The 15,792-nt window shown below is 39.8% G+C and overlaps 1 protein-coding gene across 1 annotated transcript in view; it reads left to right on the top strand.

The window, feature by feature from the left end:
- SMYD3 (SET and MYND domain containing 3) overlaps positions 1-15,792 on the top strand; it is a 744,013-nt gene that overhangs the window by 553,506 nt on the left and 174,715 nt on the right. Inside the window, exons 6-7 of the mRNA XM_030935864.1 lie at positions 7,825-7,892; positions 9,805-9,907. Coding sequence (XP_030791724.1) covers positions 7,825-7,892; positions 9,805-9,907 — 171 coding nt within the window. The remainder of the gene's footprint in view (positions 1-7,824; positions 7,893-9,804; positions 9,908-15,792) is intronic.

Below are 15,792 nucleotides of genomic sequence, written 5' to 3'. Positions count from 1 at the left end.
GGTAATAGCTCAGGGAAGGAGCAGTGGACAAATGTGTGACTATTTTGCTTTCTCTTATCAAGGACAGTTGTTTGTAAGTTCTGTTGTGAGTAAAGCTCTTAGAAAATGAAAATCGGTGTGGATTTTAGAAAGCAATCATGTTATCTAAAGGGGCTTCATTTGCTAACATTTGGCAGTTTGATTGTGGGAGAGACGTAAAATAGCACAACTTTATGATTGCCATTCCTTATGATATTGGCCTTGATATTGATTGTAGCCTTGACAAGTGATTGTTGAGTGTTTTGTATGTCTAGTGTGAACTGCAGACTTATTTGTGGCCTGAAATGGGACAGACACCATTGCAGTTGTGAAAACAGTTGAATGTACCACAGTCTAGAAAGACAAATTCCCAAGTACGTTGTCATAGGTGATGGGATAAAGAACTTAAGTAATATTTTTTACTTGGCTTGTATTATAAAGTAAATGTGTAAAATCTTTAATAATAATCATAGTATATAAAGACAAATTTTTAGTTTTCTCATTTATCATGTGATATTACATGGTTTAACTTGCTGTAAATTAGTTTTATAAAAACATTATTAACACAATTTGTTTTTGCTGCAGGGAGAGACAGTCTCATTGGAGTGCAGTGGCATGATCATGGCTCACTGCAGCCTCAGCCTCCTGAGTAGCTGGACCTACAGGTGCATGGCACCATGCCCAGCTAGTTTTTGTATTTTTTTATAGAGACAGGGTTTTGCCGTGTTGCCCAAGCTGGTCTCAAACTTCTGGGCTCAAGCAATCCACTTGCCTTGGCCTCCCAAAGTACTGGGATTACAGGAGTGAGCCACTGCGCTTGGCCTTCATCAACACAAATTTTTAAATGAAGTATTTTTGCTTTGGATCTTAGGTTGCATATTGCTTTCATGAACTGATGCTTAACATTCTTATAATTTACTCTTTAATAAATCAGCTAGATTATGTTTCATGATTTCTATGTTGTTTTTCTAGATTATAAGACGAAAGGTTTTAGGCAGCAAAGTGCAAGCACATTTCAAACAACGCACTGGGGACTTTCGTAGTCGTCATGCCATCTGCAAAATGTAAGATGACGTATTCAAAGTATGTTCTTTTTCTAACATTTTTTCAAATGTTAGAGATGTCTTGAGATGCTCTATAAGAATTTCAACCCGATAAGTCATGATATTAAAGCATCTTGAGTCAAATTTATGGAATTATCATTTTAGGTATTTTCCCTTGTTTTTCAGCATCTTTGCTTTCTGTCTTATTAAATTATTTAAAATTTTAATTGACAAATAATTGTATATATTTATAGAGTACAATGTGCATTTTTGGTAAATGTATACAAGATGGAATGATTACATCAAGCTAATTTAGCATATCCCTGACCTCGTGTCATTTTTTATGGTGAGGCATTTGAAATTTTTTCTCAGACTTTGAAATATATATACAGTTTATTAACTGTAGTCACCATGCTGTGCTGATCTCAAGAACTTATTCCTCCTGTGAAGAAGGTGAAACTGTGCACACTTTGACCAACATCTCCCCATTTCTCTCCCCAGCCCATGCCTCTGGTAACCACCATTATACTCTATTACTATGAGTTTGACTTTTTAATATTCCACATGTAAGTGAGATCATGGATTATTTGTCTTTTTGTACCTGGCTTAGTTCACTTAACATAATGTCCTCCAGGTTCATCCGTGTTGTTGCAAATGACAGAATTTCCTTCTTTTTTAGGGCTGATGATTACTCCATTTGTGTATCTATTCTACATTTTCTTTATCCATTTGTTGGACACTTAGGTTAATTCCATATCTTGGCTAATGTGAAAAATGCCACAATGTACCTGAGAGTGGGAGCGCAGATATTTCTTATTTTACTTATTTTGGATGTATATTCAGAAATGGGATTGCTTGATTATATGGCAGTTCTATTTTGAAGTTTTCAAGTAACTTCTGTACAGTTTTTCCTAATGGCTGGAGTAATGTAGACTCTGCCAGTGTGCAGGAGTTGCCTTTTCTCCACATCCTCACCAACATTTATCTTCTGTCTTTTTGATGAAACAGGTATGAGGTGATACCTCATTATGATTTTATTTATATTTTCCTAATGATTGAGCATTTGGTGATATTGAGCATTTTCTCATGAATCTTTTGACCATTTATATGTCTTCTTTTGAGAAATGTCTACTCAAATCCTTTGCCCATTTTAAAATTGGGTTATTTGTTTTCTTGATACTGTGTTGAGTCCCTCATATATTTTAGATATTAACGTCTTATCCATTGTATGGTTTACAAATATTTTCTCCCACTCTGTCGGTCGTCTCTTTCTTGACCATTTCCTGTGCTATGCAGAAGCTTTTTAGTTTGATGCAACCCCATTTGTCTACATTGTGCTTTGGGGGTCATATCTCCTACTTGCTTCTGTCTTTAATCAGGGGTCCCTTAGGTTTGCAAATGAAATAACGTGACTAAGAAACAATGGAAAACTCTATAATGTCAAACTGTCACAAGACGAGCAGTGTAGTGACGATGCAGCTTAGTGGCTGAGTTGTGAGCATGGGCAAAGCATGCTCACTGGTAAAACACAAGGCTCTCCAGCAACTTCCTGGTAAGTGTGGTCCTTGTTTCCATTCTCGATTTTTTTTTAAAATTGAAATTGAAACAGATGCTGGAATGACCTGTACTCTCGTAAACCTTCTGGAAACACTTTTGTGGATCCTGGGATTTGCAAATCATCATTTGGGAAGTACAGCCTCTCCTCTCCTGAGCTGACCTCCCTCGCCAGCCTGGTTCTCTCCCGCTGTTGTTCTGGTTTGGAGATTTCAAACCTGTTATGCTTAGGGCGAGCAAAAATTGTAACTATGTCACCAAAAGAGGGAATGGGACAGGCAAGGCCTGAATTGAGTCCTGGAAGATGGATAAATATTTGCCATACAGATAGGAGGGACTGGGAGATAACATTTTTAATCTCTTAAGGTTTATGAGAAGATTTTGGAAAAAATCTGTACTTAATAACCTGTCATATTCTATGGGTAGAGAAAAATATACCCTGAATAAAATACTTATTATGCTTTTAAAGTTAGAGAAATATTAGTTCTAGGAGTGGGGGGACTGAGGAGCGGAGGCAATTATGTAGTATAAAAACCTCTGCTTTTGGTTTTCATACCTGCCAACTCTTCCTCCTTCTAGTCTTTCTGTCCACAGAGTTTAATAAAACTAAGTGCATTAAACTCCGTTTTGAAAATTCACATTTAGTCCCTCTAATTAGTAAACTTGATGTGCCTAAAGTCTTATGTGCCAAACATTGTACTGAACATTTTAGGCAGAAAAGTTTTAAAAGAGATGCAGATTGTCTTGCAGGAAACCACTGTATAGTTGTGTTCAGAAACAGAATTCCCTTGTTTTTAAATGTGTTTTAAAATGTATACGTATATTTGAAAATCAAAAGTATTATTTGAAATGGCTGTGTAGAATTCAGTAATTAGGGGACGGGCTAGGAAGTGGCTGGGTTCTTGAGTTATGGTGTAGAATTACTCAGCTCTGATTGGTGGTGAGTTTTCTTATGGCTGTTCTGATTTTTACCATTGCAAGATAATGGCATACTAGTGATTTCTCTTGTGTTGCAAATATCTCAGTTTAACTGCTGCTACAATACACAAAGCCTTCAGTCCTAAGAATTTCAGGAAAAATGTGAAATTTGAATACATGGTAATACACTCATTTTATAAGGTTTCTGAGGTATTCGCTTTGTGTGTTGGTATTGATTTTGCTATTTGTGTCTAATCTACAGGGGAGTTGTTAACCTCAGAACACAAATGTCAGTTTCTGGACCTAGACTCTGAACCAAATGACGTAGGAATTTGGTTCACAGAACATTTTAAATTTCACCGTAGTTGTTTTTATAAAACAGAGGCTCAATGGCAACTCACTAGATTTTTGTTGTCTAGAAAAACGATAATGTTGTATATGAAGGCTTTCAATTAGTTTAAAGGAAAAATTATGAAAAGTAAATATAACTTTACATGCAATAATAAAATAATTTAAATATGTGTTATAGTTTTAAGACACGGTAAAAATTTCTAAAGTAATGATCAAGCTTAATTTTTAGAAAGAATTCATTCACCCAGTTGCATTTATTTTTATTGAAATAGTACCATTAATATTCTTTTCTAAATGTTATCTTTTTGTGACATATGCGTTCATTTACTGTTTTAACCTGTGCAGTTCCCTAAGAAAACTGTTTTCACAAAGAGAATACTTTGAAAAATGTTTAATCTTTTATTTCTGGGCTTTATTTCCATTCTTTTAATTCTTGATATAAAGAGCAATTCCTTTCCAGTTACTGGGCACACATGGACATGTTATCTACCTACTCTTTCATTTAAAAAACACCTGAGAGCTTCCGCATATCCACTGTTGCTCTCAGTTGTATATGTCAAAAATATTTCCTGTCAGGTTATTAATTGAGATAGTGCTGAATGGAACCAGCATTTTAAATAAAAGTGAGAGTAGGCAAAACACTAAACCTTCTATATACTAGCCCAGAAAGACTAACACATAACACTCAGACTAATATAGATGAAATCCAGGAGCTGTGGCTCACTCCTATAATCCCAGCATTTTGGGAGGCCGAGATGGGAGGACCACTTGAGGCCAGGAGTTCAAGGTCAGCCTGGGCAATACAGCAAGACTCCTCTCTCTACAAGAAGTTTTAAAAAATTAATCAGGGGTGGTGGTGCTGGCCTGTAGTCCCAGTTACACCCCAGAGGCTATGAGGGCGGATTGCTTGAGCTCAGGAGTTCGAGGCTGCAGTGAGCCATGATCGCACCACTGCACTCCAGCCTGGGTGACAGAGTGAGACCTTATCTCTAAAAAAGAGAAATAGTTTCTTTAGTGTTGTCTGTTTGCCAGGCTTTGTACCAGGTACAGGACTAGAGTGATGAATGAAACACTGTGTCTGCCCCGCAAGTATTTTACGATCTAGTTGTGTATGGTGGCACGTAAATGGGCAAATAATGATCCAGTATGATAAATGCTGCTAATGAGGTAAGTCATCTTAGAAAATCAGGAAAAGTTTCCTAGTGGAAGACAAGCAAGCTGACATTTCCCTTTGTTAGCTTTTCCTTCTTAAACATTCCATCAGAATCCATCAGAATAAACCAATGGAATAAATGGATTTTTTCCTCTTTTGAAAAAAACCATGAATTTGCTTCATAGTTCAGGAAAAAACCATGCTGGTTTGATTCAGAAGTTAACAAATGAGATGTGTTTGACCTGGCTTTGTCAGTGGTGGATTACTTCTACTACAGTTCTCGTTATACTTTAAAATATGTGTTAAAACATATATCCCTCCCCAAATTAAACACACTTGAAAATGTTTAAAATTTCAAAAATTAAAGATAGGACTTTTTGTTCTATATTTTTACCATCCATTTTATACATAAGTATATATAGACGATATACTGTTGCTGCTTAGTGCAAAATAGATGTCCTTAAAGCCATTTAGTATTCGTTTACAAATATGTATGTACAATTTTTCTCTTGATTTGAAACTGCAATTTTATCACATATTTGGAGAAAAAAAAAGCCAAATCATGATATGTTGTACTAGATTTCATGTAAGAGCTGTTTGGAGCAGTGGAAGAGTCTCAAAGGACTCAATGTGTTCTTTCATGTAAACCTGATTTGAGACATTTGTCATCACTGTTTCCTCCACAGAAATTTTATAACAAGTCAGCATCCATTTGTAGTCTCTGGTTCATCTCCAATGTTTAGCCTCTTCTCCTTTTTTTGTTTTTTGATGACCTTTGTCATGTTTCATCCTAAATTTATATCTCTAGGCGCAAGTCCTCTTGTGAATTCCAGTTGTTCATTCTTAGTCTTTGCTTGGATTTCAAATGTAACCTAACCAAAACAGAACTGTTGGACTTCCCTTCAATTCCCTGTAACCGAACTTGTTCCTGTTAAATTCTTCCTCATCTTAATAAATGGTAGCTATGATCTTCCACTTGTTCAGGCCAAAAACTCAAGCATTATCCTGACTTCTTTCATTACCCACATGCCGTCCTGCAGTAAGTCCTGTTGGCTGTGTCACCCACTTCTCCCACCACTGACCTCCAAGTCACCGTTGTCTACCACCTGGGCTCTAGCAGTGACTTCCTAACCATTTTCTCCACTTCCATTCACCTTTTTTATGGCCCATTCTCTACACAACAGCCAGAACGATCCTTTTAAAGCAGAAGTCAGACTCCTTCATGCCTTGGCTCAAACTCCAGTGGCTTTCTGTCTCCTTCAGAGCAAAACCCAAACGTGGCAGCAGGGCCCTAAATGATCTCACTCCCTCTTTGAGCTCGTATTTTGCCCCTCTACTTACCCACTCTGCCTTGGTCACACTAGCCTCTTTGCTGTTCCCCTGTAACCACGGGCATTCCTAGCTTAGGGCCTTTACACTTGGTCTTTCTCCTGATATGAACCTTTATCGCCTATAAATACACACGTTCATTTCAGCAGTCCCTTCAGGTCACTGCTTAAATGACACCTAATCCTAAAGAACTTTCTTGACAACTTTTGTTCTCTGCAAGGACCTTGTTTCTCTCCTTGGCATTTATCTACAAGTGACATTTTTCTATCGTTGGGTTTTTTGTTTGTTTGTTTGTTTGTTTGTTTTTAATCTGTCTATTCAGCTAGAACTTGAGCTCCACAGGGGCAAGGACTTTGGTTTTGTTCTTCACTGCTCTTTTCCTCGCACCTGTCTGAAGGGGTGATTATAGCCAGGATCTAGATTTCCTGAGTCTGGTCCAGTGCTCTTTCCACGGTTCTGTGTCACCTCATACATCAACCTTCTTTCACAAACGAGGTTTTTAAGTTCCTTGAGCACAGTGGTTGTGTCTTTTACTGCTTTTGCTCTGTCTCTGCGTAAGACATAGGACTGTGTCGTATACCCAGCGATGGGACTTCTAGTAAATGCCATGGCTCGACTAAATGACCTCCGGTGCTCCCTGTGGTCTTCATCAACGTGTATGGCATTACAGGCTCGCTCGGGATATTTCGTTTTTTTTTTTTTTTTTGAGATGGAGTCTCACTCTGTTGCCCAGGCTGGAGTGCAGTGGCCAGATCTCGGCTCACTGCAAGCTCTGCCTCCCAGGTTCACGCCATTCTCCTGCCTCAGCCTCCCAAGTAGCTGGGACCACAGGCGCCGCCACCATGCCCGGCTAATATTTTGTATTTTTAGTAGAGACGGGGTTTCACCATGTTAGCCAGGATGGTCTTGATCTCCTGACCTTATCCTTGTGATCTGCTTGCCTTATCCTCCCAAAGTGCTGGGATTACAGGCGTGAGCCACCACGCAGCTGATACTTTGCTTTTTGGGGAGTAAGAGACAAGTTGCCATTACTCAGCAGATACACAGTGGCATTTGGAAACTGCATGCAGTTTGAGTGAAAAAATCATGATACTGTAGGAGTCTGGTTTTCAATAAATAGCTTATTTGTATTCTGAATTTTGAACATTTCATGTAACTGTAACTTTGGGTGTAGTGGATAATGAGACTGAAATTAGTGGTTTTGTGTTGGTTTAAGTCTGTTTTTCTTTTTCCCCCCAGGAGGTTGGTATTTCTGCATTTAACCACCTCATGTTGTTAGGGGGAGTATATCCCAGATAGATTCTGTGGTAAATCAAAGAGCATCCATGATTGGCTTGGATCTTTCTTACGCAACTACTAAGATGCTCCTACATTTGATTTTGAAGTTTCATTTTCTTGGCTATGAAGTTTCTTAAGTGACTCTGGTAATATTGATGGTTTTCCCCCTCGTTTTTACAGGTGATCTGCAACTCTTTCACCATCTGTAATGCCGAGATGCAGGAAGTTGGTGTTGGCCTGTATCCTAGGTATGGTGTATGGTACTTCATTTACTGGAAGACACACTTTCATTCCCACCCAAATCCCCAGCCCTTTAGAGGCAGTTAGAAAGGCAGCTTCAGCGGCTTGTTCAAGAGCCAAGCTTAAAACTTAGCAATAAATTACAAAAAAAAAAAGGAAAATGTGAAGTTTAAAGAAAACAATTTTATAATCCCACATTATATGCTGTGGTATTAACAAAAGGGCGGATCTCAGAACTAAGTTCTTATTCTCAGGGGGACTTTGGGTGAAGAAGTTGAGGACCGTGGGTGCTAATTAACCATTAGGCTGATTTTTGGTTATTCCCCAGTTTCCTGAGCTGAAGCACGGGATTATTTCACCGGATTTGCCGTACGCATCAGTTGGGCTCATTCTGTCTTTCGCGTTGGCATACTCTGAGCCCCTTCACTCAGGGGGGCAAGAAAACTCTAGGCTTTGGCCCCTGAACGCGCTCTCCAGCCGTTGCTGAGCTGTGCTGAGCTGAACCTTCCCACGGAGCTATGAAACTGTCTTCCCACAAGCACTATAGTCACGCCCAGTTTCATTTTGTTTTTATGCCATAAGAGTCCAAATGCAAATTTAGACTTTCTAATAATTGTGAACCTAAGAATTCAGCCTTTTTTCTTATTTCTCACCATTGTGATTAACCGTAGGTCTACTGGTAGGTGGTTCTCAAAAGGCAGTAGCATAGGATGATTGAAAGCGTGCGCTCTGAGTTCCGGCCCTGGTCCAAATTCCGTCACCACTTACTAGTTGTATGTCCTTGGGCAAGCCATTGAATTTCTGTGTGGCAGCCTCTTTCCCGGTAAATGATCCTCATAAGATCGTTGTGAGGATGAAATGTGATGAACACGCTCAAATGCAAGAAAGTGTTTCTACATGGAAGTGCTCATTCTAGTTATTGTCAATTTCTCATAGCAGCTGAAATCCAGTTTGTTTCCCAGATGGTAAGAAATATACCTCCAAGGTAACAAAATGACTGGACTGTGGCCCAGGATGCATTAGGATGTAGTTGACAAAATAATATCAGCTCTGTATTTAAGAGCAAATACTCCTAATTATTCTTCAATGTGGATGTTCTAGCAAAGGCCACCGTTTTTCCAAAGGAGTTCAACAAATTAGATCCTATGGGAAAGGTCGGTAGTATCTTGGCTGCTGCATCCCATTATGTCTGAGAGTATTTCTTTTCATTTTTCTTTTCTTTTTTTCTTTTTTTTTTTTTTGAGATGGAGTCTCACTCTGTCACCCAGGCTGGAGTGCAGTGGTGTCATCTCGGCTCCCTCCTCCCAGGTTCAAGTGATTCTCCACCTCAGCTCCTGAGTAGCTGCAACCTCCACCTCCCGGGTTCAAGTGATTCTCCTGCCTCAGCCTCCTGAGTAGCTGGGACTACAGGCATGCGCCACCACGCCCGGCTAATTTTTTGTATTTTTAGTAGGGACAGGGTTTCACCATGTTTAATCAGGCTGGTCTCAAACTGCTGACCTCCAATGAGGCACCCACCTCGGCTTCCCAAAGTGCTGGGATTACAGACGGGAGCCACTGCGCCTGGCCCTCCAAGTATTTCTTTCTGAGTCAGGTTTTTCCGACCATGTTTGGCTGCCTTATTGACTGTTATCTAATCAGTCAACTATGCCCCAGTCACCAAAAAGGACTCAGAAAAATTTTAAATTATTAAATGATAGAATTCCCTAATTAGCCTGCATCTTGGGGAGAATGGCACTTCCTAGGAAGTGTGGGAGTGACATTTCTGTGAATGTACCCTGAATCCTGAGGCCCTGGTATCCTGTCAACCCCACCTGCTCCTGCCCCCGAAGGAAGGTATCTGTTACTCACTGCATGTGGTAGATTGAGTTGTTCGACTCTACCTGCTGAGCTGTGACAGTCTCCCCCTTTTTCTTCCAGTATCTCTTTGCTCAATCACAGCTGTGACCCCAACTGTTCCATTGTGTTCAATGGGCCCCACCTCTTACTGCGAGCCGTCCGGGACATCGAGGTGGGAGAGGAGGTAAGGAAACTCATGCTTCCCACCCTGGTCTTCTTTCCTATCAAAGACCCACTCCGCTCGGCCTGTCCCTAAAACTGATTGTGCCTGAGGGGACAGGTTTTCATTGTCCTTCTGCCACTGAGGGTACTCAGAGTACAGTCAGCTCTCCCCAGCAGCCTGTCCTTTCTTCTCCCAAATCACAAATGGGCTAATTTTTTAGGGGAGAGGTCACCGTGTTTCTGGATGATGAATGTTCCTGTCCTGTGTGTGAGAGAGAGAGAGGTGTTTGTGTGTGACAGAGGGTGTGTGTTTTATGCACACACAGGGAAGTCATTAAATCTCCTCAGTGGCAACAGCTGAGCAGCCTCTCATATCCTTCCGTGGGCAGGGAGGGCATCCCAGCTTGTGAGTGGGGTCCCCAGGACTTCTTTACCCAAAAGGCCACTGGCTACATTTTGAAGGTAATTCTGCATGTTTACTTTGTGCTAATAAAACAAACAGCTTATACTGTCTCAGGCTGACATTGGGACTTTACAAACCGGCATCTCTGGGTGACCATTCCAGCAAAGGTGCAAAGGGAATGGAGGACAGGGTGGATGACCTCTAGCAGTGAACTGGCCTCGACCCTCCAGTTTGATAGACTGTGCAGCCAGCCTCTTCTGGTGAAGAACCTTCTCACAAGGCAGCTGCAAAGGGTCTGCTCCAGGGCTCTGAACCTAAGGCTGCACTGGTTTGCACAGTGACTACCCGGGCTGAGTTCTGAGTTACAGATATTTACACTTTCCAGAACCCCATTTCCTTCTCCTTTCCAATTTGCTAAAGTGGATATTTATTGCAAGGAAAACAGTATCAAAAACTTTTATTGCATTTGTGCAGCGCTCAGCCAATAAAACCTAAACTCAGAGGTACCATATTTTATGTAGACAGGGATTTGGCTTTGACCAGATTCTCCCCAAACTGATATTCAGTGGAATAAACCACTTCTTACACAACTACTTGCTAAATTTCTAGATTTTAGGACCAGTGAATGAAGTATACTGGGATATATGTCAGTGAGATGGAGAATTTTGTTTTTTCTTTTTTATTTTTTCTGGGGCCACGTGGGACTTCAAGGCAGGTAAGAGATGAAACCACTATTTTCAGCAATATTCATTTGGGGGCTGAAGAGTGGCTGCTGCTGTTGTCGATGATGATGATGTTTTTGCAAATTAAAAAAACCAAGTAACTTGACAAAAGCAATTAGAACTGGTTGGAATTTTCAGAAACAACAAAGAAAGTTTCTTATATTTTCCTAGGCTTGGCTGCCAGTCATTCTCCCATGGTTGCTTTTCACTTGGTTGAATAAAACACTTTGTCTTTTGGTGCTGCTTTGACGTTTTCACATCTTTCTCTTTCCATCTCTGGAGCAACAAGCAACTCCTTCCTCTTGCCTAACACGAGACATTGCCACTCAGTGTAAAGCCCTTCAGACTCACATATTTTCCCCTGTGGTACTTAGCAAGACATCTTCTCAACAAAAAGAAGGTTCTCCCCACAAGTCCTTCATATATACCAGCTTGTTAATAAACATTTCTGCATTCCATTTTGTAGGTCTTGCTGAACAACATTTCCCCTGGTTCATCGTCCTCTCTGTCCGCTATGGCCATTTGTCTTATTATGCACCCTTCGAGACCCTTTGTTATGATTTAAATGTGTCCCCCAGATTCCATCTGTTGAAAACTTTATCCCCAAATTCTTGTTAATGGTTTGTGGAGGTGGAGTCTTTGGGAAGTAATTTGGATTAAATAAGGTTATCAGGGTGGGAACCCCATGATGGGATTGGTGGCTTTATAAGATAGAGGACACTCCTGCCACCTCCTTTTGTGATGAGGCAGCAAGAAGGCCCTCCCCAGATGCCGGTGCCATGCTCTTGGCATCATGCTTCCCAGCCTCCAGAACTGAGAAATGTATTTATAAAGTACCCAGTCTGTGGTATTCTGTTAAAACAACAGAAAAAGGACTAAGATACCTTTCAATCACCATCTCGTCTATGACTCTTTCCCTGATTTCCCATGTTAGAAGGAAGTTCTCCCTTATAGTGGTTATTAATACATCTTTGGCATGTTATTATGGCTCTTTTGGAGACCTCTGTATTTATGAGCTTTACGAAGATAGACAATTGTGTCTGATTTCTGTATCTCTTAGCACTTTGCCTTGCACCCAGGAGGCATTTGATAACTTTTTGTTGAATTGACTATTATATTGAGCTTACTCTCATGACCAGCAGTATTTCTTGTGGGAACACTATTGCCATTTTGAATGGGACAGTTCTTCATTGTGTGGGATTGTTGCATCATTGGAGAAGACTTGGCGTCCTTGGCATGTGCTTAACTAATGCCTGTAGCCATCCCCCAACAACTAAAATATATCCTATGCCTTTCAAACTGACCCCTTGGAGCAGAGGTAGAGGAGAGGGAGAGCCATGAGAAGAGACATTTTGAGGCATTGATTAAGCAGGATAATTCCTATTTGTTGTACAAATATTAACTTTAAATTAATGAAGGAATAAATCTAGACATTTTGTGTTCCTAACACACAAAAATGGTAAATACTTGAGGTAACGGATAACCCAAATACCATGACTTGATCATTACACATCCTATGCATGTAACAAAATAGTACCTGGACGCCATAAATATGTATAAATATTATGTATTAATTTTTTTAAAGTTAAAATTCCTTGGGAAAAAAGTTTAGGCATGTTGATAATTTCCTGTCATGAACTTTGCATTTGGTTTTCGTGTTCATTAGGGCACCCACAGTTTTAATATGAGCTATTTGGGGTCTGTGTGTCAGAATATAGGCTTCACAATGGAAGACTCAACAGCAACTGAGGCAGAAGTTCCTCAGTCTACATTTGTTGAGTAAATTAACAAGACTTCTTAAAGACAAAATACGAGTTGGAATAGGGCTGGGCGCCGTGGCTCATGCCTGTAATCCCAGCACTTTGGGAGGCCAAGGCAGGTGGGTCACTTGAGGTCAGGAGTTTGCATTCAGCCTGGCCAACATAGTGAAACCCCGTCTCTACTAAAAATATAAAAAAATTAGCCAGGCATGGTAGCACACGCCCCTAGTCCCAGCTACTCAGGAGGCTGAGGCAGGAGAATCGCTTGAACCCGGGAGGCAGAGGTTGCAGTGAGCCAAGATCACACCACTGCACTCCAGCCTGGGCAACAAGAGTGAAACTCCGTCTCAGAAGAAAAAAAAAGCTGGAATAGAATCTCAGACATTTGTAAATGACCGGCAGTCCTCAGGGGTATCCCATGGCTCCTGAAAGGAAGGGAATATGAAAGCCAGTCTACTGCCAGTTTAAGATGGGAGCATTTCAAATCTCACACAAGGAGAGCTGGAAAATTGCCCCAGGTCTATGATAACAGAAGTTGCCATGGAAATTTCTTACCCCTTGTTTCTCTATAAATCCATCCTTTGGACCCTCTTTTACAGTTTCCTTGCATCCAGCAACATTTATAATACTTTGCTGTTTAAGGCTCTCCATTGTAATGCTGAGTTATTAGGCTTTTTTTTTTTTTTTTTTTTGAGTTTGGATTTTTGTCTCCCCATTCAGCCACCTCCTAGAGAGAGATGTGTAGTATCATGTAAATCATGGCTCACTTGACTGGATTGCTGTTGGCTACCTTTTCAACATTATCTTAAATATGAAATTCATTTGGTCTGATAGTTTTATAAAACATGAATCAGGAAGGAAAGCTGGGTAGTCCAAAGCAGTCTTATGGGAATTGTGGTTAAAATAACTTGTAGCTGGTATGAATAATGCCATTGGCGCCAGCATTCTCTGGAGCCATATCGGCTGGGAGAACTGTGATTGACAGAAGGTGAACGCATTAGTGTCCCTAATGTCAGTCTTAATCTGATGTCTTTTGGGATTAAGACGGTCTGTTTCTTCTCTTAGCCATCTTATTTGTTAAACCATTAAACAAATTCACTGCATGTTTACTCGATGTCAGGAGTTGGGTAGCAGTTTTAGAAACTTTCCCTAATACAAAGATTATTCAGACCCAGCCCTGCCTTCAAGAGTTCAAGGTATAGTTGAGGAAACTGATACAATAAACAATAATAGAATTAAGATGCACAGTGGTGTAAATGGGCACAGGGCTTATATTATAGAAGCTCAGAGCCGGGGCACCCAAGTGATTAGTAAGGGGAGGGAGTGGAGAGTGGTTAAGGGATGTTTCCAGAGGACTGACTTCTAGACTCTGAAAGGATCCATGGTGTTAGAGTTGGATGAGGCTGGAAAAGGCATTGTAGACAGAGACACAGAGGCCAGGGACAGAATGGTAAGTTCAAGGAGCAAGAAGCAGTTCTCATCAATAGACTGAAGAATTTAGATGTGACCTGAAGTTGAGGGAATATGTAGGGATCAGATTGACAAACCCCCTGGGGGCCTCATTACAGACCTTGGTTTAACTGAAGGTTTCATAACATTGTCTGGTTTATAGGAGGCGCCCAGTAAATATTTGTGGAAAGGAGAAGGATGGGCAATGGGATATTATTGAAGGGTTTCAGCAAAGGAACTGTGTGGCCAGATATTCTTTTTTTTTTTCCTGCATGTTTACAAATGTAACTTTTTTTATTGTACGTACTATACATAGAACATTTAAAGAAAACAATTTTTAAAACCCCACACAATTCTGCTAACTGCTGAGTTAGATTTGGGATATCACAAGTTAAACCTTTTACTCAGCGTACATTCCATTTTACCTCAGTCACTGTTGCTGTAGTGTGCGTTTTTCTCAAGTCATTGAACCTGTATGACTGAAATGTGATGTTTCCTTTGCCTTTCATTCACTTCTTGTATACACAACCATGGCTATGATGAGAGGGGACATTATAGGGTGATTCAATTTAGGAAGCAATAGATGACGCCTAATAGGTAAAAACAAAAAACAAAACCCAAGGACTACAAAATTGAATAAGACCTAAGTAGTCTGTACCATCTTTGGAATCTTAGAAAACTCAGATAATGTTACATATTCATTTTTTTTATTGTATAGAAGAAAATGTGAGGTTTAAACTGGGAAATTACTTGTTCAGTGCTACACTTACCACTACGTAGTGTTCAAGGGGTTAGTAAAGCTTCATTCTCAGGATCAAAGTCACAAATTATTTATCTAGGACAGTGCCCAGCACATGACACTTAGTAAATAGTGATTTTCTTCTTCCATTTATGATTAGAGTTTTCTGAAGGGAAAAGTAGAGCTCAGATGGTGAGTGTCAAAAAAATTACATAACATTATAGATTTCTCATAAATTGTGGAAACAAATATTTAGTGAATCTATCAAAAGTATAGTAAATAGATCTCATCTCATGTATCAAAGCAGAAGAATTGGTCTTTGGTGGAGGTGGTCTGGCTGATGTTTGGACTTGGCAAGAAAGATCGCTAAAACTGTTGAAAACATTTGGTTTGTGTGTAGAAGTGTTGGTCCATGATGACATCCACACAGATGATTTTCCATTCTTAAATTCACATTTTCTATAAGCAGTCTTTGTTCTAACACATGCTCCTCTGAAATTGAAGCTGAAAGTGTTATGACCAGTTTCACTTTACATAAAGGTACCTTGAAATCTGCAATGAGCAGGTGCTTTCAGGTTTAGGCTGTTGAATACAAATCCGTAAAAGTTTGATTTTTGTTTTTGGCTTAAGATGATAAAACTACTTTTAGCAGGGTTTTATTATATTCAATAAATTACTAAATTGTGATTTCACCGTTAAATTCATTATAAAAGTCCCTATCCCATTCTTAAGAATGGATAAGTGTGAAAGAAATAAAATTATTTCATTTACCTTTTGAATTAAACCAAAAGAATGCTTTAGTAACCTAATTGATTTTTTAAAAAATAATTTCAC

Source organism: Rhinopithecus roxellana, chromosome 8 (assembly GCF_007565055.1).
Source record: "Rhinopithecus roxellana isolate Shanxi Qingling chromosome 8, ASM756505v1, whole genome shotgun sequence".
Taxonomy (NCBI): Eukaryota; Metazoa; Chordata; class Mammalia; order Primates; family Cercopithecidae; genus Rhinopithecus; species Rhinopithecus roxellana.
Note: the sequence above shows the minus strand (reverse complement) of the source record. Positions and strands in the feature narration are given on the sequence as shown.